Source organism: Papaver somniferum, chromosome 11 (assembly GCF_003573695.1).
Source record: "Papaver somniferum cultivar HN1 chromosome 11, ASM357369v1, whole genome shotgun sequence".
In the NCBI taxonomy this organism is placed as follows: domain Eukaryota; kingdom Viridiplantae; phylum Streptophyta; class Magnoliopsida; order Ranunculales; family Papaveraceae; genus Papaver; species Papaver somniferum.
The window spans coordinates 12,002,288-12,026,026 of NC_039368.1; the positions used below are offsets into that span (position 1 = coordinate 12,002,288).

General features: G+C 35.3%; 1 protein-coding gene across 1 annotated transcript; it reads left to right on the forward strand.

The window, feature by feature from the left end:
- Nucleotides 1-2,099: 2,099 nt before the first annotated feature.
- Nucleotides 2,100-3,775, forward strand: LOC113321895 (putative B3 domain-containing protein Os03g0621600). Its single transcript, XM_026569845.1, has 4 exons — nucleotides 2,100-2,226; nucleotides 2,311-2,474; nucleotides 2,768-3,157; nucleotides 3,369-3,775. Exons 1-4 carry the CDS (start codon nucleotides 2,103-2,105, stop codon nucleotides 3,630-3,632), a joined length of 942 nt encoding a protein of 313 aa, XP_026425630.1. The 5' UTR covers nucleotides 2,100-2,102; the 3' UTR covers nucleotides 3,633-3,775.
- Nucleotides 3,776-23,739: the final 19,964 nt, after the last annotated feature.

Genomic DNA, 23,739 nt, shown 5'->3' on the forward strand with positions numbered 1-23,739 from the left:
TTGGGTTTTGAGATTTTAGTGATTAGAAGTGACTAAAATGTGTGATTCAAATCAGAAGTAGACTTCTATACGAGGTTTAATGTCCTTTTTATAAGTTGAATCTGTCAAAAAATTGAATTTTTAAAACCAAGATCTACAGACCAGATGAATAGTTCGGCTGAAAACTTGTCAGCCGAACCTCTGTGTTTCGAAAATATACCTAGGTTCGGCTGACAACTTCACTCTGTAACTCACGAATTTAGGTTCGGATGATTCGAAAAAAATCGTTGCTAGCCGAACCTAGGTGTATTTTCAAAGAACAGAGGTTCGGCTGACAAGTTATCAGCCGAACTTCACTCTATAACTAACGAATTTAGGTTCGGTTGATTTGACAAAATTCTAGCAAAATCGCATTAGCCGAACATAGTGTTTCTCTAAATCATAGACTAGGTTCGGCTCAAAATTGATATTCCAAGATCAGCCGAACTGATCTCCTGAAAACCCTAATTTCATCTTTGAAATCATATTTTATCGATCAAACAAAATAAAATCAATCAAAAACAAGATGGGTTTGTTACAAATGCATTGTAAAATACATCTAAGACCAATTGAGATTTGGATTTCGCACTCCAACATCGCTCACTTCGATTTGCGTTTCCTTTGATTGATTGATTGCTTGATTGAATTGGAGTCCAAGATGTTTAAGTTTAAAGGTTATTTTGATTTTTGATTTTAGGTTTTTGAGGATAAGGACAATCTAGTAATTAAATTGTTTAAGGATATATAAGTAATTGCACTACCTTTAAACATCCCTTATAAAAACATCCTAGATGGGATAATAAATAAGTATTCCTCAAAAAAATTCAGTATGCCTCAAAACAGGTTTCTATGGGATAGGGGTCATTCGATTTTGAAAAATAAAGGCCCTGGTCAGAGCCGGGCCCTGTGCAGTCGCACACCTGCACACCCTCAGGTCCGGCTCCGAGTCCGTAGGATACAAAGAAAACCCGGTGCCCCTATGAATATAGAGGATTCCTTTTAACAGTGGTGCTCTCTAGTTTTTGACGCCATTGGATGATTAGACTAGGCATGGCGTGCGGAATCTAATTATTCCGGGCACTGCAACAACATGTGTCACTTGGACAACAAGATGACGAAACCAAATGAGATGCCACTTGTAGCATGTCATGCATTTTTGTTCCTCGTTATTCTATCGTCTTATTCAACAATGCACATACCAAGATTCTAACAAGGAGATAGAATAACTGTCATCTTCAACAATGCATTTTTATGAGATAATCCACACTTCCGTCATCAGAGACAAACGACTGGTAAGAAATGAATATCAATTTAATTTAATTTCCTTCTCTTTAGTTTATTCTGTGTATTATTAGGACATGCAAGAGTATTTATTTGAGTAGGTGTGTCTTTAACCTTAATTATATTTGGAATCAAGGATTAAGTTTTGATCATCAGGATATCCAGAGGATTAAAGAGCTAAGGTGTTTGATTTTTTGCTTCTTTCAGAGTGCTTGATTTTAACCTTAATCAGATTCACAATGTATTTGAATAATCTGACTTAAGGAATCCAACTAGACTGCAATCTAGAAATTAAGACTATACATATGAGTCAGATTTTGACGCATCACCAAAAACTCATGCTATGAATTTTCGTGATACTTTAGAGACTGCAGTTTGTTAGCAGTGAATTGGAGAATCATATGATAATAATTAATCAAATAAACATACGGAATCGCTAGCTAGCACTAGCAGGGTATATTTCTTGTTTAATTGGCTGTTTTGTTTCTAATCAGTTTGTGTACACTGCATGACAGGAACTTCCAAAAGAATTCACCGTCAAGTACGGCAAGAAAATGTCTGACAATGCAATTATTAAGGTTCCCAATGGTATCTGGCATATAGGATTGAAGAAGAAAGCTCAAGGTGCAGTATGGTTTAAGAATGGTTGGCCAGAATTTATGGAGTTTTACTCGATTTGTGTTGGACATGTTATATTTTTCAGATATGATGGGAATTCAGAATTTCAACTTCATATATTTGGCAAGGATGCAACTGAGATAGATTACCCATCTCATATAGACAATACCAATCACGAAGATGAAATGACATCAACCCATTCGGACGATGATGAAGTTGAAGTAGTTTCAATACATTCTGGCAGTACCCAGAGCAATTATGAACCTTCCATGACAAGTGAATCCCCTCTTAATCAGAAAGCCGAACCTGGTAACTCTTCATATTAAAATTCATGTTTTCTTGCCTTGTTACATGGATCTTGTTGTCTTATGGTTTTATTTGATTATAATTCAGGCGGGCACAAATTTTCCCAGGAATCACAAAAACAAAGAACGTTTGTTCCTACAAGATCTCATTCCAAGGCGTTCCAAGCAGCAATTAAAGCAGCTGATGCATTTAGGTCTGAGAATCCATTCTACAGGGTCATTATGCAAGCCTCATATATAAAGGCATACGTAGTAAGCATTCCAACATGAAACTGTACATTTTTTATCACGTCTCTTAGTAAATTACTTACATGTATTGACACAGGGATATTAATAGACAAATGGAAATGACCACAGTAAACGATTTCTCAAAGTTTATAATTCTCGATAGGCCTTCCTACCACTCTTATTTGATAAAATATTAACCAAGATCACAGCCAATGGTGAAATTCATTAAGGGATTAGTCGAAATTACTGTTTCATCTTTGTGACAAGTAATATCTGTGATTTTCTGATGGTGCTTTTTGAATTTCTTTGTAATGCAGAGGGTACCTAATGATTTTGCAAACTCATATTTGAGAAACATAACACAGTCAGAGATCACTCTTGGAATCTCAGATGGGAGAACATGGGAGGTTGGATATGTTTTCCGAACACCGACTGAAAGCAGGCTATCTCGGGGCTGGTGTAGATTCGTCGCAGATAATCATTTGAAGGAAGGCGATGTCTGTGTCTTTGAACTAGTCGATAGGGAAAAAATCCAGATGACTGTTCACATTTTCCGACAACAAAAAAGATTTGCCAGGAATACTCCTGAAATAAAAAATTATGCCGCGGGATTCCAGGCAACGCTTGAAGCAGCCAAAGAGTTTACGTCTGAGAATCCGTTCTTCAAGGTCGTTATGCACAACGCATATATAAATAGAGGAACAGTGGTAAGCTTTTTAACACGAAACATAGAATTTAGCAAGTTAAAGTTGGGTAATTATCAGGTATTGACCCTAAGACGAGATCTTGGTAGTTTTGAAAAATGATCTTTGTAAATTATTTCACTTTGCGGAATCATTCATGGAGGGTTTAGTCCCAACTATTAATTCATCTTTGTTGACGAATATCTGTGAATTTTTCATGGTGCATCCAATGCAGACGGTACCTGCTGTTTTTGCAACATCGCATTTGACGAATATAAAACAGATGGTGATCACTCTTAGGGTTTCAGATGGAAGAACATGGGAAGTCTTATATGTTTCTCAAACACCAACTAATGGAAGGATATGTCAGGGCTGGGGTGAATTTGTTGCAGATAATAATCTGAAGGAAGGCGATGTCTGTGTCTTTGAACTAATTGATCGGAGGAAAAATTTCGAGATGGATGTTTACATTTTCCGACTAAAATATAGTATAGACTAGAGTATATATGAACATACTACTAGAGAAACGCACAAGCTCCATGTACACATATATGTACAGTAATTTTGCGACGGAAGTACTAAATACCACTGTAGTCTGTATATAGTACCTTTATTTTACTTGAATACTGTTCTCGAATTTATTAACCGGTTATACCTATCTCATTAAATCTTGATTAGCTTGTGAGATTAGGGAAATGTAAAGCAAAATATATTAAAAAAACGAAGCTTCACAGAAATTGACTTGGGCTTTTGTTATCCCAAACACCTTATCAGGGGGTACACAAAGAAAACTAGGTGCCCCGTATAGATAATATAACAGGTTTCCTATAACAAGGGTATCCTCTTGTTTTTGGCGACATTGGAAACAGGAGATGATTTACACCAGACTCCAGCGCGTACGAAATCAAACCACTATTCCCTGCAAGGCGCTGAATTCCTGAATGCAGCAACATGTGTCACTTGGTTTCCACAACAACAAGAAGAAACAAAATGAAATATTACATACATGCATTTCCTGGTTAGCTTCGTTCCTTTTCCACTTGACTTTGGGGATCAGCCATAGCAAGACTCTAACAAGGAGATTAAGTGAATAACTATCATCTTCAACAATGCATTTTTATGAGATATTCCACACTTCTATCATTGGAGGCAAACAACTGGTAAGGGATAACATCAATTTAATTTAATTCCTTCTATCTAGTTATTCTGTATTATTCTTAATTAAGACATGCAAGAGTATTTGAGTAGGTGTTTGATGTTCTTAATTATGCAAGAGGAGGGTGCTTGATTTTTTCTATTTAATTCGTCCGAATAAGAACTCAAATCGTTTTGAATCCCATGTGTATGTGACTTGCCTAACTTAAGGTGAGTGGTTTATTGAGTCAGATTCACCAATCATCTGAATTATTGAGGAATCCAACAACAAGACTGAAATCTAGAAAGACTATGCAGATGAGTCAGATTTTGAAGCATCACTAAAAAATTGTGCCTGTCAGTTGTTCTATACACTAATGCTATAGATACATCCTTTAGTGACTGCAGCTGCACATTAAGTTCAATTTGTCTTGTATTCTAATCAGTTTGTATATTTATCTGACACAATGCATTGACAGGAACTTTCAAAAGAATTTACGGCCAAGTACGGGACGGAACTGTCTGACTATGCAGTTATTAAGGTTCCCAATCGTATCTGGCATATAGGACTGAGAAATACTGAAGGTGTAATAATATTTGACAGTGGTTTGCCAGAATTTATGGAGTTCTACTCTATTTGTGTTGGACATGTTATACTTTTCAGATATGTTGGGAATTCAGAATTTCAAGTTCAAATATTTGGCATCGATGCTACTGAGATAGATTACCCATCTCATATCGACAACACCAATCACGAAGTTGAAATGACTTCAGCTCATTCGGACGAAGATATTAAAGTAGTTTCAACACATTCTGGCAGTACCCAAAGCAACAATGGACCTTCCATGTCAAGTGAATCCTTTCTTAACCAGAATCCAGATCCCGGTAAGGTTCTCGTGATATAATTCAGGTTTGATTCCCTTGTTACATGGATTTCGCGTCTTAAGGTTTTATTTGATTATAATGTAGCCAGACAAGGACCTCCCAAGAAACCACGAAAACAAAAAAGGGTTATCCTTAAAAGATTTCATACTAAGGAATTCAAGGCAACACTTGAAGCAGCTGAAGCATTTCACTCTGAAGATCCATCCTTTAAGATCATGTTGCAAGCCTCGCACATAAGAAAAGGATGCATGGTAAGCATTCCTACACAAAACCATACATTTTTAGATATGTGTAGTTTGGACAGAGGGGTAATTTAAATAGACAAATGAAATGATCTCAGTAAATGATTTGACTTTGTGGATCATTTATAATCCACCATACTGAGAACACAGCCAATGGTGAATCATTCATTGAGGGGTTAGTTGCAACTACTAATTCGTCTTGCTTGACAGATATCTGTGATTTTTTTATGGTGATTCTTGAATTTCTCTCTAATGCAGAGGGTGCCTCTTGCTTTTGCAAACTCATATTTTGGAAACATAACACGGATGGCGACCACTCTTAGGATTTCAGATGGGAGAACCTGGGAAGTCGGATATCTTTCTCGAACAATAACTGAAAAAACTGAAAATACCCTATCTAAGGGCTGGCCCAAATTCGTTGCAGATAATCATTTAATGGAAGGAGATGCTTGTGTATTTGAACTAGTAGATAGGAAAAACATCAAGATGAATGTTCACATTTTCCGGCAACACAAAACATTCAGTAAGCTTACTCCTAAAATAAGACATTACACTGAAAAGTTCCAGGGAATGCTTGAAGCAGCCAAAGAGTTCACATCTGAGAAAATAATGCATTATACCGCGAAATTCCAGGCAACGCTTGAAGCAGCCGAAGAGTTTACGTCTGAAAATCCATTCTTCAAGATCGTTATGCAAGCCTCGTATATAGAAGGACAATGGGGGGTAAGCTTTCCAAAACGAAGCCATGCATCTTTAATCATGTCTCTTAGCCTTTTAAATCAAGATCTTGGAAGTTTGATGCAGGACTATATAGCTAAACAAAATAATCTCAGTAAATTATGGCGCTTAGCGAATCATTTATCAAAGGATTACTCCGAATTATTAATTAACCTTCTTGATAAATATCTGTTAATGGTGCATCCTAATATCTTTCCCATGCAGAGGGTACCTGCGGATTTTGTAACCTCATATTTCACAAACATAACACAGATGGTGATCACTTTTAGGGTTTTAGATGGGAGAACTTGGGAAGTCGGATATGTTTTTAAAGCACCAACTGGCAGATGGCTAACTCGGGGATGGCGTAATTTTGTTGTAGATAATGATCTGAAGGAAGGTGATGTTTGTGTCTTTGAACTAGTTGATAGGAATAAAATAGAGATGATTGTTCACATTTTCAGACAGCAAGAACCGTTTGCCAAGAAGCTTACTCCTAAATCAAGTTATTATACTGCGGAATTCCGGGCAACGCTCGAAGCAGCCGAAGAGTTTACGTCTCAGAATCCGTTCTTCAAGATTGTTATGCGAGCTGGACATATAAAGGGAGGATTGCTGGTAAGCTTTACAATACCAAAGCTTACATTTTCAATATCTCATAGTAAGTTAGATTTAGGTAATTCTTAGGTATTGACCCTTTTGAGTCAAGATCATTTATCTAGGGATTCGTCCCCACTATTTTCGTCTTCGGGAACTTTTAATGGCGGATCCTAATTTGTTTTCAATGCAGAGTGTACCTGTGGATTTTGCAACCTCGCATTTGAAAAACGTAACACGGATAGTGATTAATCTTAGGGTTCCCAATGGCAAAATCTGGGAAGTCGTATACATTTCTCGGCCACCAACCGTAAAAAGAAGAAAATCTCCAAGAATATCTCCGGGCTGGCGTAAATTTGTTGCAGATAATGATTTGAGGGAGGGCGATGTCTGTATCTTTGAACTAATTGATTTTCGGAAAAAAATCGTGATGAATGTTCACATTTTCCGACTCGTACAAGGTATATATGGCATAGACTAGAGTATGAACATCGGAGAAATCCATAGTAATGTTGTGATGCCGGAAGTATTAAGTAGTACTGTAGTTCCATTTTTTACTCCAAAACTGTACTTGGAATAGTAAGCAACTTATTGTGGCAGTGAAGTGTACTATGTTTAATTGGTCGCTTCATTCAAACCTTTTTTTTTTGATGGTTTCTGTCTTTCGACATTAATATGTAATTGGGATACTTTTGTGAACCGTCCCTGACAGCGGTTGATTTTTTTGATGTACTCGGTCACCTTGAGTGATTGTTCCTTTTTACTAGATCACCGGTGCCACGGTGGGGAGGGCCGATCGAAGAAAAACGAAACACCGTTATGCGTAATGGTGTTATAAGGTTAAAATTGATATGCATCCAACGGTGGGGAGGGCCGATCGAAGAAAAACGAAACACCGTTATGCGTAATGGTGTTATAAGGTTAAAATTGATATGCATCCAATTTATGATAGTTTACATAAATTTTTCCATTTTTTTATACATCCTTTGTGGTGGTTTCAATTTACCCCATATGTTATGTAACCTATGTGGTGGCTTGCACCAATTTTCCCATGTATTATGTATCCTTTATGGTGCTTTGCATAATGGCTATGCATTAAACTTGAAAAGTCACTGTCGAAGTTTTCGTAAAAACAATACTTATATTGTTGTTTGTACTCGTTCTAGATTTCTTAAATTTTTCGTAAAAACACTAAATCAATGTTATACTTCGTTATGTAGATTTGAAAAGTCACTATTATATTTTTCGTTATGCATTAGATTTGAAAAGTCACTTTCGAAATTTACATAAAATTTCTAAAATTCCAAAGCACATATTTTTAGATATGTTATACTAAAGTTTGGTTGCCAATTATATCCCTGTAAAAATAGGGTGTACAAAGAGTTATAATAATTAGGTTAAATAGGTGGACATTTTAGGTTTTTCATGTCCCAAAGACTACCACCAAATTAATGTAATCCAAGAGTGGGAGTATTTAATTCTAACGTAAAAGGAAAACCAGGCTCCCCTATAAATATAATAGGTTCCTTTAACAACGGTGTCCCTAGTTTTTGACGACATTGGAAATCGGACATGACTAGACCACAGCGTACGATATCAGATTATTTCTTGTCACTGCTCTGAATTTCTGAATGCAACAACATGAAACAAAATGAAGAAACAACATGTGTCACTAATTCCGGAACAACATGAAGAAACAAAATGAGATGCCGCATGCATTTTTCCTTGTTTGCTTAATATACTTTGTTCCTTTTCAGCTGCTTTGAAGAAAAGAGATAGCAAGATTCTAATAAGGGATATCATCTTCAACAATGTATTTTTTCAAGATGTTCCACACTTCCAGCCATAAAGACAAACGATTTGTAAGGGATATTTTTCTCCCTCTCTTCAGTTTGATTTTTGATTCTAGCTAGGGTGTTTGATTTTGATTTTGATAACTCAGATCATATTAAATCACATGTTATGACAAGAAGAGCTAGAGTAGGTTAGTGAGTCAGATCGCAGTTTATTTGAATTATCCGACTCAGTACTGTAATCTGGAAAGACCACAGATGAGGCGGATTTTGACAGGCACCACCGAAATCTTATGCCAGTCACTCATTAGCGATGCTATCGATTTTCTTGAGACATCTTTTAGTGACTGCAACTGCAGATTAAGTTCAGTTTGTAACCAGTGAATGGGAGCGTCCTTTAGATCCATGGAAATGTTCGCTAGCTATCGTATTGGAAAAAAAGAGATTTTTTTTTTAATGCCTGTTTTGTTTTTAATCAGTTCGTATATAACAAAATGTATGACAGGAACTTCCAAAAGAATTTACCGACAAGTACGGGACGGAACTGTCTGACCTTGCAATTATTAAGGTTCTCAATAGCATCTGGCATATAAGATTAATGAAGAAAGCTGATGGTTTAATATTGTTTGAGAACGGTTGGCCAGAATTTGTGGAGGTTTACTCTATTTGTGTTGGACATGTTATACTCTTCAGATATGACGGAAATTCAAAATTTCAAGTTTATATATTTGGCAAGGATGCTACGGAGATAGATTACCCATTTCATATCGACAACACCAATCATGAAGTTGAAATGACTTCAGCTCATTCAGATGAAGTTGAAGTAGTTTCAATACATTCTAACAGTACCCAACGCGACGATGAACCTTCCATGTCAAGTGAATCCCCTCTTAACCTGAAAGCCGAACTCGGTAAGTCTCTCTTACTTACATTCAGGTTTCTTGCCTTGTTGCATGGATTTTGTCCTCTTATGGTTTCAGTTGATTATAATGTAGGCAAACACAAATTTCCCCAGAAATCACAAAAACGAAAAATGGCAATTCCTACAACATCCCGTAACAAGGCATTGCACGCAACAGTTGAAGCAGTTGAAGGATTTAATCCTGAGAATCCATTCTTCAAGGTCACTATGCATGATGCCTCATATATAAAAGGACCCTTGGTAAGCATTCCAACATGAAACCTTAACTCTTTTAACCGCGCCTCTGAATAAGTCACTTACATTTAGTTATTGGCCCTTCGTTTCAAGATCCTGGTAACTTTGGCAGAGGGTTATAGATACACAAATGATGTCAGTGTATGATTTCACTTTGAGAATTGTGTATAACCGGAGATAGAACATCATACCACTTTCAGTGGTAAATTGCTAATCAAGATCACTACCAGTGGTGATCATTCGTCGACGGATCAGTAGCAATAACTTATTTATCTCCTTTTGTAAAATATCTGGGATTTTTTTATGGTGCTTCTAAATTTCTTTCTAATGCAGCGGGTACCTAATGTGTTTGCAAACTCATATTTGAGAAACAAAACACAGAGGGGGATCATTCTTAGGATTTCAGATGGGAGAAGCTGGGAAGTCGGATATGTTCCTGGAACACAATACAATAGAAGGCTATCTCAGGGCTGGTTTAAATTCGTTGCAGATAATCATTTGAAGGAAGGTGATACCTGTGTCTTTGAACTAGTTGATAAGGAAACATTGGAGATGAATGTTCACATTTTCCATCAGCAAAAAACATTTGCTCGGAAGGTTACTCCAAAAATGAAACATTTGCCTGAATTCCAGGCAACGCTTAAAGCAGCCGAAGAGTTTACATCTGAGAATCCGTTCTTCAAGGTCATTATGCATAACTCATATCTTGAAGGAGGAATGGTGGTAAGATTTCCAACACGAAACCGCACATTTTTAACTTGTCTCGTTTAAGTAAGTTACATTTTAGGTACTCATTAGGTTTCCGACATTTTTTAGTCAAGGTCTTGGTAGTTTTTAATCATGGCTATACAAAAATGAAATGATCCCAATAAATTATCTCACTTTGCGAATTGTTTATCGGTGAATTACTCCGAACTGTTAATTATGTTGGAATTTTCAGCTTCACAATCATCATTTATTAGACTTAAACATGATCATATAAACACTTATTTTGAGAACATTCTTAACCCTGGTATATAAGCATGCTCAACAAGCTAGAAATCACCTTATGAAGAGTTATTAGCACATACTAAACATGAATGGATCACCATGATAGTTCTGACTTAGATATAACATACATATGGCTGTATCAATAAGAACAATCAATACATGGTTTCTTCTGAATTAATCGACATCAGTTAAGACAGCTAACAACATGATGCAGACGCCATAAAAGTTCAGTAAAAGGAAGTAAAAGCATTACAAAATTAGAATAGGTGAATGACATAGCTTCTACTTTTGTTTCCTCTTACTCAATCAATGGTAAATCAGAAGTTGTAGTTATATATGAAAGAGGCTAGGCGAGGGCTTAGTCATTCCTTAAGTAGATGTGTGTCATCTAACATGTCCATCATTAGTTGGATGACACCTCACTATGTGAGTCATGCTTAGGAAACATGACATCTCAGTTAACACTAAGCTAATCTAATTCTTATATTTAACCCTAATCAATTCTTAATCTGGTATATACTTAATCCAGGTTAGATTAGAACTAAACACAGATTAGCTTAATCTAAGCCTGATTGTTGCTAAACCAACATAAAGTCTAACATCTCCCACTTTGTTTAGCAACAAATTCTTTACTGAAAACAACAAGCTCAAGTTAAAAGCACGTTAGCGTTCACATGTAAAGACCTACACACCATTTAGAAGATGCACACGCCATTTCTATAATCAGAAATCCAGACGTACAAGAATCTTAAGTGTAACTTTATGATCTTTACAACAAAGATCCTTGCACCTCAGATATTGAGGATTTTAAATGATCTCTGAAGAGATTGATTATCTCAATTAAGAGATTTTTCTCTTAACTTTATGATTATAACTCATTCTAGAGATTTTCTCATAATCCGAAAAGAGATTTACCAATGAGACCTTTGATGATCTCAACTGAGAATGTATCTTATTGGAGAGATTTTTTTAGGTCTTATTAAAAGACTTCTTTTATGTCGAAATAGTTGTTTATATATCCGTTAAAAGATTTCTTTACAACATTAACTAATATTTTCTCCAATGTCTCAATTAAGATATTATACAACAAACATAATTTATCTATGATCTCAAAATATATTTACACCAATATCTTGACTAAGAGAGTACGATAAATAGAAATTTTGTTTGACCTCAAAAAGTCTACTTATGTCTCAATTAAGAAACTACAGTGAACTCTTTATGATTTCACTTTAGATCTGTTAATGTCTCAATTAAGAAACTACAGTGAACTCTTTATGATTTCACTTTAGCTCTGTTAATGTCTCACTTAAGGGACTACAATGAAATTCCTTACGATCTCAACTGAGATGTGCTAATGTTTCACTTAAGAGACTACCTCAAAGCTCAAATTCCTAATGAGATATGCGAATAGACTTTATTTACTTTATACGAGCCGTCTCTACAGAGAGTTTCTGTGCTCAATATTAGTCTTATATGCAATATGAGATGTGTCGACTTTCTATACTCAATATGAGACTTCTTCTAATCTCCAAAGAAATTTTATGTGCTCAACATGAGCCGCCTCTTTAAGTACTTTCTGTTGTTATTATGACATATTCTCCGAATAGACTTTTCTGCACTCATTCAAGAGCTATCTCCGAAGAGACATTTTTTTACTGTTGTCAATAAAATATAAACAGTGAGAATAAGTGTAAGTGATAAAAGAACAAAAGTTATCATGATCCCACTGTTATTTAGAATTCTTCCACTACAAAATTCTGATCATACTACATTATTCTATTTATGTTCGGATAGTATAAATTTCTTACACCAACAGCTATCTCTATTTAGATGACATGAACTACATTGTTAAAGTAAGAATCATCTTTTTAGGAATATAACACAACCCCTTTTACAGCTTTAGGATTATGATACCATTTAAATTAAACATTAAAACAGATACAATACCATCACAAGTTATCTTCGGGTAAACCCATGTAAAAACTTTTACATATAGCAAACCAGTGTATGAAATATGATTCATTTCAAATTTTATAACTAAATATCTAAAATTTTACACCATCAAACTAAAACATACATGCTTATTATCAGTCAAATAATTGTACATACATACAAAACGAATAACATGTATTCCATATGAATGATATTAACAATACTAGCATATAAAACTTCATATAACTATAAATCAGAACTAACAACCGTCATTTAAACTCCATGATAGCAAAATTATGATTTCAGACTATAACCACAACTTCACCTGTGGGTAAACTTGTGATATACCAAGTCTAAACAAAAAAACAAGACTAATCAGCTTATATGTAGTACTCAACGGGACCTTTAAACCTTTAGGTCAAAAATATCTATCATTTATTATGTATAAATACATCACCTTGCTCAATTACAGATGTTTCAAGTAACTTTTGAGTATCATCATATAAACATCTGAAATGCAATTTTACATAGTCCTTTCATAACGAAATATGTAAATCATCTCCCGAAGTATCACTTTGGAGACACATGGAAACGATAAAAGTTACACCAAGACTACTACAATCATCGCTTATTCTCATTAAATTTCTTTCATCTCTCTCTAAGCATCATCTCAGCATGCTTAGTCGAGTAATGAAAAAGTACATATAACATTAGAATTACAATTTTCAAAAAACTGAAAATCAAACGACATAGATACAACAAACTAGTATACTATGAAGTTCAAATCTGCACCGTAAGGAGAACATACCTGAAGCTTGATGTTGAACATGCCTTCATTTTAATCCAGATTCCGATGATTTCCGTAAACCCATGGAACTCCTGAGCATAGAAAATACTTTTGCTCCCACTGAACCAGGGCAGTACCCAAACACATTCAAGAATCAACTATCGGTATGACTAACAATCAGCAGACTCTTAAACTCAGGAACATTCAGGGCTGTTGTGTCTCAATGATCTACGAATTATACTCGGCATAGGTACCACCAAAATTTATACAAGGATAGAGGTTGGTGAACTAAAGCCATTTCTTCCTCTGCCAACCCAATGACTTTGTCTTTACTAGAGTGCACCACTTGCGAGACAACGTCCTGGATCAAAACAAGTCCAACAACTTCATTGTTATCTTTGATCTGTTCTGAAGGTTCTGTATTGTGATTTTTCTTAGTAAGTCCACAATCAAATTTTCTTACTCACGTCTGTTTGTATTCCACAAACTAGAGTCATGGTTCCTTCAACATTAGCATCAACAGAATGATACTCCAGTAAGACCAAGAGTCACAATCATAGGAACTAATATTCTAAAGTAAATTACCTAATTAATCTACTAAGTTAACTCTATTCCAAGCAGCTCCAACATAATACCCACTTAGTTTTCCAGATCAGACATGCCACTAGTTTCACTCGTTCTGTTAGGTAAGAAAAAAATGTCCTAACTAACAAGACATGAATGACTATTAGCCTCAGAACCAGTAGAAATAACTTTCTAACAGAACTAGTAGCAACTTGATAATAAGGAGCATTGGGTTGAGCATAGAATTTCAGGAACTTGATGAACTTGCGGAGCTTCAACAACCTTGAACTTAAGGGACATTACACACCCATCTATTACTTTTGGGTAAGCCCTTGCTTGTAGAAACTCTGGAACGTAAGCACAGACATGTACAAGTGTTGGATTGAAAACTTCCCACAAACTAGAAGTGAATTTAACGGCTCTTCTTATGAGAGTATGGTCACATTCTGGAGATCCAGCTACTAAAATAAACACAATTGGCTTCCATATGCGTCAAGGACATCCACATCCACTTGCATGTTCTAGAATAGTCTCAACAAGCTCAACACTACCCTTACGTATAAGTATACAGTAAAGTCTGTTTGTTAATCTTATCCAATTCCCAGTGTTGTCCAATATACTCTCTACAGAACTATGCTGACAGAACTTTAAGGAAGTAACACCTTGTATAGGAGTCAGTAATCACAACCAACATGGATACATAAATCAACAAACTAGTCCAATAATATGATTAGTTCTGTCAATATGTTCTATATACCATGTATCAGAACACCTTTTCATAGTGCAACAAGCTCTACTTCATCTTCAAATGCAACCTGAACTACTGGTAACCCATTTGCAGTCATCACTCTATTCCTTTTTCACCTTTACATCTCATGTAATAAGCTTTTAAATGTCTTCCACACTGAAAATATTACACATTTAATGATAATAAGCTCAAAATGTAACTAAGCCAGAAACACAATTCTGTATATACCCTGGTTGTAGAACATGAAATAACAAAGTGAAATAGAAATAGAAGTAGAATGTTGGAATTTCATCCCCAAAATCATCATTTATTAGACTTAAACATGATCATATAAATATTTATGATGAGAACATTCTTAACCCTAGAATTAGCATGCTCAACAAGCTAGAAATAACCTTATGAAGAGCTATTAGCACATACTAAACAGGAATGGATCACCATCATAGTTCTGACTTATCTATAACATATATATGGTTGTATCAATAAGAACAATCAATACATGGTTGCTTCTGAATTGATCGACATCAGTTAGGACAGCTAACAACATGATACCGACACCATAAAAGTTCAGTAGAAGAAAATAAAATCATTACATAATTAGAATAGGTCAATGACTTAGCTTCTACTTCATTTTACTCTTACTCAATCAATGGTAGATCAAAAATTCAGGTTATATACGAAAGAGGATAGAAGAGGGCTTAGTCATTCCTTAAGTAGTTGTGTGTCATCCTACATGACCATCATTAGTTGGATGACATCTCACTAGATGAATCATGCTTAGTCAACATGGCACACCAGCTAACATTAAGCTAATCTAATTTATATATTTAACCCTAATCTATTTTTAATCTGGTATATACTTAATCCATCTTAAATTAGAACTAAACATATATTAGCTTAACCTAAGCCCGATTGTTGTTAAACCAACATAAAGTCTAACAAATTAATCTTTGTTTTTTGTGGTGCATCTTGATATCTTTTTATGTAGAGGGTTCCTTCGGTGTTTACAACCTCGCATTTGAGAAACATAACAGAGACGGCGATGATCACTCTTATGGTTTCAGACGGGAGAACATGGCAAGTCAAATATGTTTCTTCATCATCAATTTATCGAAGAATATCGCAGGGCTGGCGTAAATTTGTTTCAGATAATGATCTAAAGGAAGGTGATGTCTGCATCTTTGAACTACTAAACCTCGAGAAATTTCTTAGGATGAAAGTTCACATTTTCCGACTCTTACAAGGTCTGGTATAAATCAGAGCGCGAATGTACCATTGAAGAAACCCACGCACGAATGCACGCATATATGCCTGGTAATTTTGTAATGCATGCATATATTCTTAGTAATTTTATAATTTTGATTTGTACTAGAACTACAAACTTTCTTGTGAGAGGGTTTTTTGGAAGGGGATTCTTAAGGAAAAACGACTTCTGGAAAAGTCAACTTCAATTACGATTGCCAATTGGAAAGTTGTCATTTTTTTTTTTTGGAAAATGTGTCTTTTCCACACCTCTCTTTATTTCTCAAGAAACTGGAAAGCATTCAAGTTTCGCCACAAATAAATTTTTTACAGTTGCAAATCATATTGAGCAGGCCGGGTCCTAGTTAGCAATTCGGGATTCGGCAAACGTACGGAACGGCAAACGTACGAGTATTATACGGTTTTGTAAAATCCAGATTCGGTCCAGAATTCGGTCAACGGGACGTGATTCGTCATTAATTCGGAACGGCATACGTACGTGTATAATTCGATTTATAAATGTGAGTTCGGCTCTGAAAATTCGGTATCTATATATAACAAATAATTTGTATTTATAAGGTCATAGACAAATTTTTATGCATATGTGTGAGTTATTTAAGGAAAAAATAAACTCAATATGATGATATTAATAATATATATAACATTAGTTATCCATAAGGACGTCGTATGGTGGTTTAGATGCTTGGTTAGTGAGTTTGAGATCTCTCTGACCTTCACCTTCAAATCTCTTCAGTCGTTTTTGTTTCATAAAAATTACAACACGTCTAATATTCGGTCGTGTATGTTCGGGAGGCAGTAAAGCCCAAAAAGTGGAGTCTTTGAAAAGTAAAAGTTAAAGAATTTATGGCGAATTAAGCGGACGTATCATTCGGGATACGTAAAATTCGTGAACGATTCGCGAATAATCCGGGAATGCCACATAATACGCGACTTGGGTTCGGAGTTGCTAACGTACGCGAATAAGACGGTAAAATTCGTGATACGGAAAAATTCGCGAATGATTCGCGAATCATTCGCGAACTTACTAACTAGGGGCCGGGTGAAACATATTACACATCTAAGAGGAAAATTGCTTGATGATCCACCAGATCCGGAGGATGGGATCTCTTATCTTTTGCAACATCTCCGGCTACTGATAGGGTACTGTCCCTAGCTCGTCATAAACTCATGGATAAAACTTAATTCAAAAAACGGTCTATAATTTGAGGGATCCCAATACGGTGGTAACTACGCCCATACATAGGTGCACGTACATCTTAATCCAACCTATAGGTCATTTCTTCTATGGAGCGGGTATAGATCGTGGTGATTGGCTCTAATACCAAATGATAGGGTACCCAGGGACGGATCCAGGAAAGATAAATGTCCTTTTAAGACCCGGGCTAGAAATCTTGGTCGAGCAAAAAAAGAAATGACTTGTGGACTGGGAAGCCTACCCGAGCTAAAGCCCCCTTTAGCCCAGCTGTAGGTCCGTCATTGAGGATACCGACCCTATCTCGTTATGAGTCCCATGAATATAACTCAATTCAAAAATCGGTCTACAAGTTAAGGAATCTCATTGACTTATAAACTACTCATCCATATAAGTAATGTGGACTAGGGTCCCAAAAGCTACAAAAAGGATGTCAAAGGATGCTGAAGCAGCACGCATCTTTTACAAACTTCCCTTACAAGTACATTGGGTGAAATTTGTACCCTTAAGGTCGGATTCAACTCAATTTTAAAGCCGAGAATGTGGTTGGTTTGGTTGATTATTTTTTTTTAAATAAATTAAACAATCTTTTGATAAATTAATAAATTATTAATAAATATATAATTTAATAATTATTAATTTATGCGGTTATTTAATATCGCGATAAATGATAAATTTTATCGATCCCGACCCTATTATTTTATAGGGTTATACAGTAATTACAATGGAAAGGTGAAAAAATCTTGTATTCAAACTACTATACTTAAGTCACTGAATTCCAGACTTTTGAGCCCAAAGAGCTCTTCTAATCTAAGTTGGTGAAGATACCAAAGCCCCTAATAGGGGGTATTATATTTTTTAGAGTGTGCCAATCTCTTTTTTTCTATACGCATTTTGATAGACCACCGAATAATTTGTTACCCCTGTTAAAAAATCTTGGAAGATACATCTATTGAAAATGAGCTTCATGACCTTTATTAGCCAATGAAGGATCTATGATAAAATCATTTTTGTGCCTCGATTAAAAGCTTCTTTAGCTTTATCTTCATTTCCATGTAAGAATTCGAAATTGGTTCTATTCCAGACGGTAGGTTGAGTAGTGAGAGTACGCAATCTATCATATAAATCACTACTGAGAGAAGAATTAGAAGTGGGATGTTCGACCCTCGTGGTCTTCATGACTAGTACAATCGTTGTCATGTTGGGGAGGACCGACCAAAGAAGAACCTGAAGATGGGGTTATCTACGACTGTTTTCGCCCAGTTTTTTTAAAAAAAGGTACTTTCACGTTGTTTCATAAAAAGTGATATTTTCACCTTGTTTCAGAAAAAGTGATACTTTCACCCCGTTTCAGAAACATAACGGAAGTATCACTTTTCCTGAAATGAAATGTGAAAGTATTACTTTTCCAGAAACGGAAAATTAGTCGATCTCTAAACCAAAATATGATTGCATGATGTGCTATGCATCCTTTGTGGTGGTTTGCATAATGTCTATACATTAAATTTTCGAGAATTATGCTAAATCGAAAGTATCACTTTTCTTGAAACGAGGGAGTACATCGTTTTATTAGTTGCAATGGAAAATTAGTTGATGCATGAACCGAAATGTGGTTACATAAACTATTATGTATCCTTTATGGCAGTTTTGTATAATAGATACTCCCTCCGTCCCTAATTAGATGACATATACCATAAATAAGTGGAGTAATAGATTAGCATTATTATAAGAAATATGTAAAATTTTATAGCCATATTTACATTCATTAAGTAGGTGTTTTAAAATGCTTTCCAATGATATAAAGTTTACGAAAATCCGTTGTATAGTTTGAGAGATAAATCATTTCTAAATTTACTAGTAAATTTTAACTAGGTCATCTAATTAGGGACATATGTAGTATACATTTAATTTTCAAAAATTGTGCCGAAAATGATAAATACCACCGAGTTTTTCATAAAAACTTTAAATTTGATATTGTTGTTTGTAGTCATTGCGTAGATTTTTTTTATAACCTTTCCAATGATATAAAATTTGTAAAATTCAAAGGTACGGATTTTTAGATATTCTATATTAGAGTTTTCATTCCAATTATACCACTCAAAAAATAGGATAACAAAGAGTAATTTGATTAAAAGGGAGGCGCATTTTCAGATTTTCAGGTGCACACTACGTACCAAAGAAAAAAAATCCAATCTTTTTGTGTCAATTGATCACTTAGATTTTACAAAAAAAATGGCAATATACCCAATAATTAGTTGAACCGTTGACATGGTGCGAGGGTCAACCGAAGAAAGAGTCTGAAGATGGGTTTGTCTGAGACTACTTTCACCCCGTTTCTGAAAAAGTGATACTTTCTCCCTATTTCAGGAAATGTGATACTTTCGGTCCGTTTCAGAAAAAGTGATACTTTCGCTCTGTTTCAGAAAGAGTATCACTTTTCTTGACTCGAAGGAAGTACATCTTTTTATTAGTTGCAACCGAAAATTAATTGATGCATAACTAGTACAATTGTTGCCACGGTGGGAGAGCTGACCGAAGAAAGAATCTGAAGATGAGGTTTTTCTGCGATTACTTTTGCCCCATTTCAAGAAAAGTGATACTTTCACTCTGTTTCAGAAAAGGTGATACTTTCACTATGTTTTCAGGAAAAGTGATATTTTCGCTCTGTTTCAGAAAAAGTATTACTTTTCTTGAAACGGAGGGAGTACATCGTTTTATTAGTTGCACTGGAAAATGATAAATACCTCCGAATTTTTCGTAAAACTCTAAATTTGATATTGTTGTTTGTACTCATTGTGTATTTTTTTTTATAAATTTTCCAATGAGATAGAATTTGTAAAATTTCAAGGAACATGTTTTTAAATGTATATTAATGTTTTCTTTCCAATTATATCCCTAAAAATTAAGCTACATTAGGAGTTATAGTAATCGGAGTATAAGAGAGTGGCATTTTTTCAGGTTCACACTACCAAAAAGAAACCCAATATTTTTGTGTCAATGATCACTCAGATTTTACAGAAAAGTGGCCATATAAGGTCTTCCCTCGCTTCGCTCGGTCGGTCCAATTATTTTTTTCTATTAAACATCGAAAAAGGTGGATGTTTGACTCCGGTTAGCTTATACTCCATACGTTCCTGTTATATAGGCGGAATTTAGAAATTTACTAGTCCCATTAGATATGCGGAGCTCTAGTTCCAAAGTTATTTTTCTCACATACGCCCGTATTTATGATGCATGAGTATTATACGATTTAGCTTTATATATGAGATAGAGATAAATAAAATAATATTTGTATTGAAACAAGGGAAGAACAAATTAGGAAAGTAGAAGAAAATTTATGAAAACTAATATTTTTATTATTTTAATAGAATTACTACTTCTCCGCCTATTTAATAGGGAAAGAGGGAGTAATGTTTTTGAAAAAATTTCTTCCTCGTGTTTCTATTATTTTGCTTGCTCTCCTTGTAGTTCCTTCTGTCCATGATTGTTTTATTTTATTCTTTTCTTTTGTCGAAGCTTTAAGCTTGAAATGCGGGGGTCTAACAACACCACCCAATATTTCGCTTAGCAATATGTATGGACTAACTCCAATATATTTTGCTAGAGAATCAACTAGACAGTCAGACTCAATCTAGCTTAAAGTATATCAAGGAGTTAATATCTCTCTTTTGTTTTGATTTACTCGAGCTAATAGAAATCAACGAGCCTTTAATCAAACACAAGGAATAACTTGGATGGTACCAAAGACCAATATCCAATGATCAATCAATGACAATCAACAACCAAAGGTTAGATTACTCTAATTGATGATCTAACGCACAACCTGTATTATTTCAATTATAAAGATAAAACAATATAATGCGAAAATTTAAATAACACGGACACCAAAATTTTTGTTAACGAGGAAACCGCAAATGCAGAAAAAACCCGAGACCTAGTCCAGATTGAACACACACTGTATTAAGCCGCTACAGACACTAACCTACTCCAAGCTAACTTCGGACTGGACTGTAGTTGAACCCCAATCAATCTCCCACTGATCCAAGGTACAATTATGCTCCTAGAACTCTGATCCTAGCAGGTTACTGCGCTCTTGATTCCCTTAGATGATCTCACCCACAATTAAGAGTTGCTACGACCCAAAATCGCAGGCTTTGACAATAAACAAATCTGTCTCCCACAGAAAAGTCTATCAAAGGATCAATCTGTCTCCCACAGATAAACCCTAAAGGTTCTGTTCCGTCTTTTGATAATAATCAAGGTGAACAGGAACCAATTGATAATCCGGTCTTATATTCCCGAAGAAAAGCCTAGAGTTATCAATCACCTCACAACAATCTTAATCGTATGGTAGCGAAACAAAATGTTGCGGAATCATAAACAATGGACGAAGATATTTTTGATTACTTTTTATATCTTGCCTATCATAGATATCAATCTCAAGCAAATAAATATGATTGTACTCGTACGATAGAAGATGCAAGATCAGATCACACAACTACGATAAAAGTAGTATCGGTCTGGCTTCACACCCAATGAAGTCTTTAAGTCGTTAACCTGGTTTTAGAAGAAGAAAATCAAAGGTTAAAGGAGAATCGACTCTAGCACTGAAACTAGTATCACACGTAAGGTGTGGGGATTAGTTTTGCACAATACTAGATGTCTCCTTTATGTAGTCTTTCAAATCAGGGTTTGAAATCAATGTTAGATTATAAACAAAGCAATCAATATTCACCGTTAGATGAAAACCTGATTTAGATTAAAGCTAATATTTCTCAACCGTTAGATCGAAAACTTAGCTTGTTACATACAAATGACAATGCATGCTTCTAGGTTTGTTAACCGTACCCAAACATATGCATTTGTTGGTTCAACAATAGTTAACCAAAAGGTTAGACATATGAGCATTTCATATCAACCACGTTCTTCTTCACCATAACTGCTAGTTCAAATGACTTCAAATGAACTAGTTAGAGAGTTGTTCAATTGCAAGGAAATCTTATGTACTACACAAGAAACGATTGAAGAAAATATGATTTGTATCACTTGAATAGGTTCATGAACTTTTATAGCCACGGTTTGCAAACTGCATTCCTTAGTCTTTTTAAGTTTAAGTTCTGAAATCATCTTCAGATATGTAACCTTCTAAAGTTCGCAGACTAGGTTCGCGGACTTAAGTTACCGGTCAGAATTTACAAACTCCAGCAGAAATTCTCAGGTTTGAGAACTTCGCCGGTTCACGAACTGGGTTCGCGGACGGAGTTCGCGGACTTAGCTTCACGCAAGTAGTTTTTCAACTCCAGCAGAAATTCTCGGGTTTGAGAACTTCGGCAGTTCGCGGACTGAGTTCGTGGACTTGGCTCACGCCATTCTTCCGGTTCTTTTGATCAACAAAGTTCGCAAACTTATACATAAATGTGTTTCCACAACAATGCTTATGTCCACCATTGGTTATGTAATCTAAACTCTCATTTCAATCATTGAAACATTCTTAGAGGATGTTATATAGTTGTTACACCATTTCTCGTCAAAGCAATTTTAAAGTGATTGAAACATATTACGAATTTCGTCACATGGAAAAGATAAACTCGGTTAAAGCGAAAAGATTACCAACACATATTTCGAGATATAGATAGGTGAGGTATACTCGGCTCGAAATACCAAATATGTATAATCCAAGTATATATATATAGCATACGACTTCTTGGCTCAAACAGTAGGAGATAGATTAGATAGACTTTTGAGTGACAGATAAGTTCTAGTCTTCACATACCTTTTTGTCGAGAAGTTCCACCGGTTCCTTGAGTAGTTCTTCTACTTGTATGATGAATCTCCATGAAGTCCTTGAGCTCAACTACACTTTCTATCATAGTCCGAGACTTAGCTATAATAGACTAGAAATCAAGACTTATAGTTTGATCACTAACATTGACAAACATGCTTGAGATAGCAACGCATGCGAGTTCTACTGGGAAATTCTCTAACAATCTCCCCCTTTGTCAATTTTAGTGACAAAACTATCAATACATATGGAATACAAAATAGATAAAGAAACTTTAGTATCTCCTATTCCACATGTATAATCTTCAACATTCCTTGGAATCTTCGTCACTTCCAAGTACTCCAATGATCCCAATGGTTGTAAGTTTAATCATCGTTGTTGAAGATCCGTAGCTATAACAATGAGAAAGCATCGGTCTTGATCATTGTTATACAGTGTCATAGTATTATTACACAACGTCAAATTTCAATTGTATCACAACTTCAACAATAATACTATGGTGATATGTATCACTCCCCCTTAGTCAATACTCCATCTCACATGGAAACCACTCCCCCTTACCCAATGGTCCGAAAAACATATGTATTTGTAGTGTGAACTACATATTAATTCTCCCCCTTTTTGTCAATAAAATTGGCAAAGGTATAAGAACGGAATCATAATGAAATTTCCGAAAGAGACATTTCATGACTAACAGAAGAAATACATACCAACTAATTTAGATACAATCATAAAGCCGAAGCTAAATGCATTCATCAAGGAGTTTAAAGATACAAGATAACCCCTGTAAAATTCCACAGCCTCACACCCCTCAAGATATG

What these genes read in the sequence shown, in the direction of transcription:
- LOC113321895 (XM_026569845.1), top strand. Translation starts at nt 2,103, where the DNA reads ATGACATCAACCCATTCGGACGATGATGAAGTTGAAGTAGTTTCAATA. An exon ending in TAATCAGAAAGCCGAACCTG is followed by an intron (nt 2,227 to 2,310) that starts GTAACTCTTCAT and finishes ATTATAATTCAG; the next exon opens with GCGGGCACAAATTTTCCCAG. An exon ending in ATATAAATAGAGGAACAGTG is followed by an intron (nt 3,158 to 3,368) that starts GTAAGCTTTTTA and finishes CATCCAATGCAG; the next exon opens with ACGGTACCTGCTGTTTTTGC.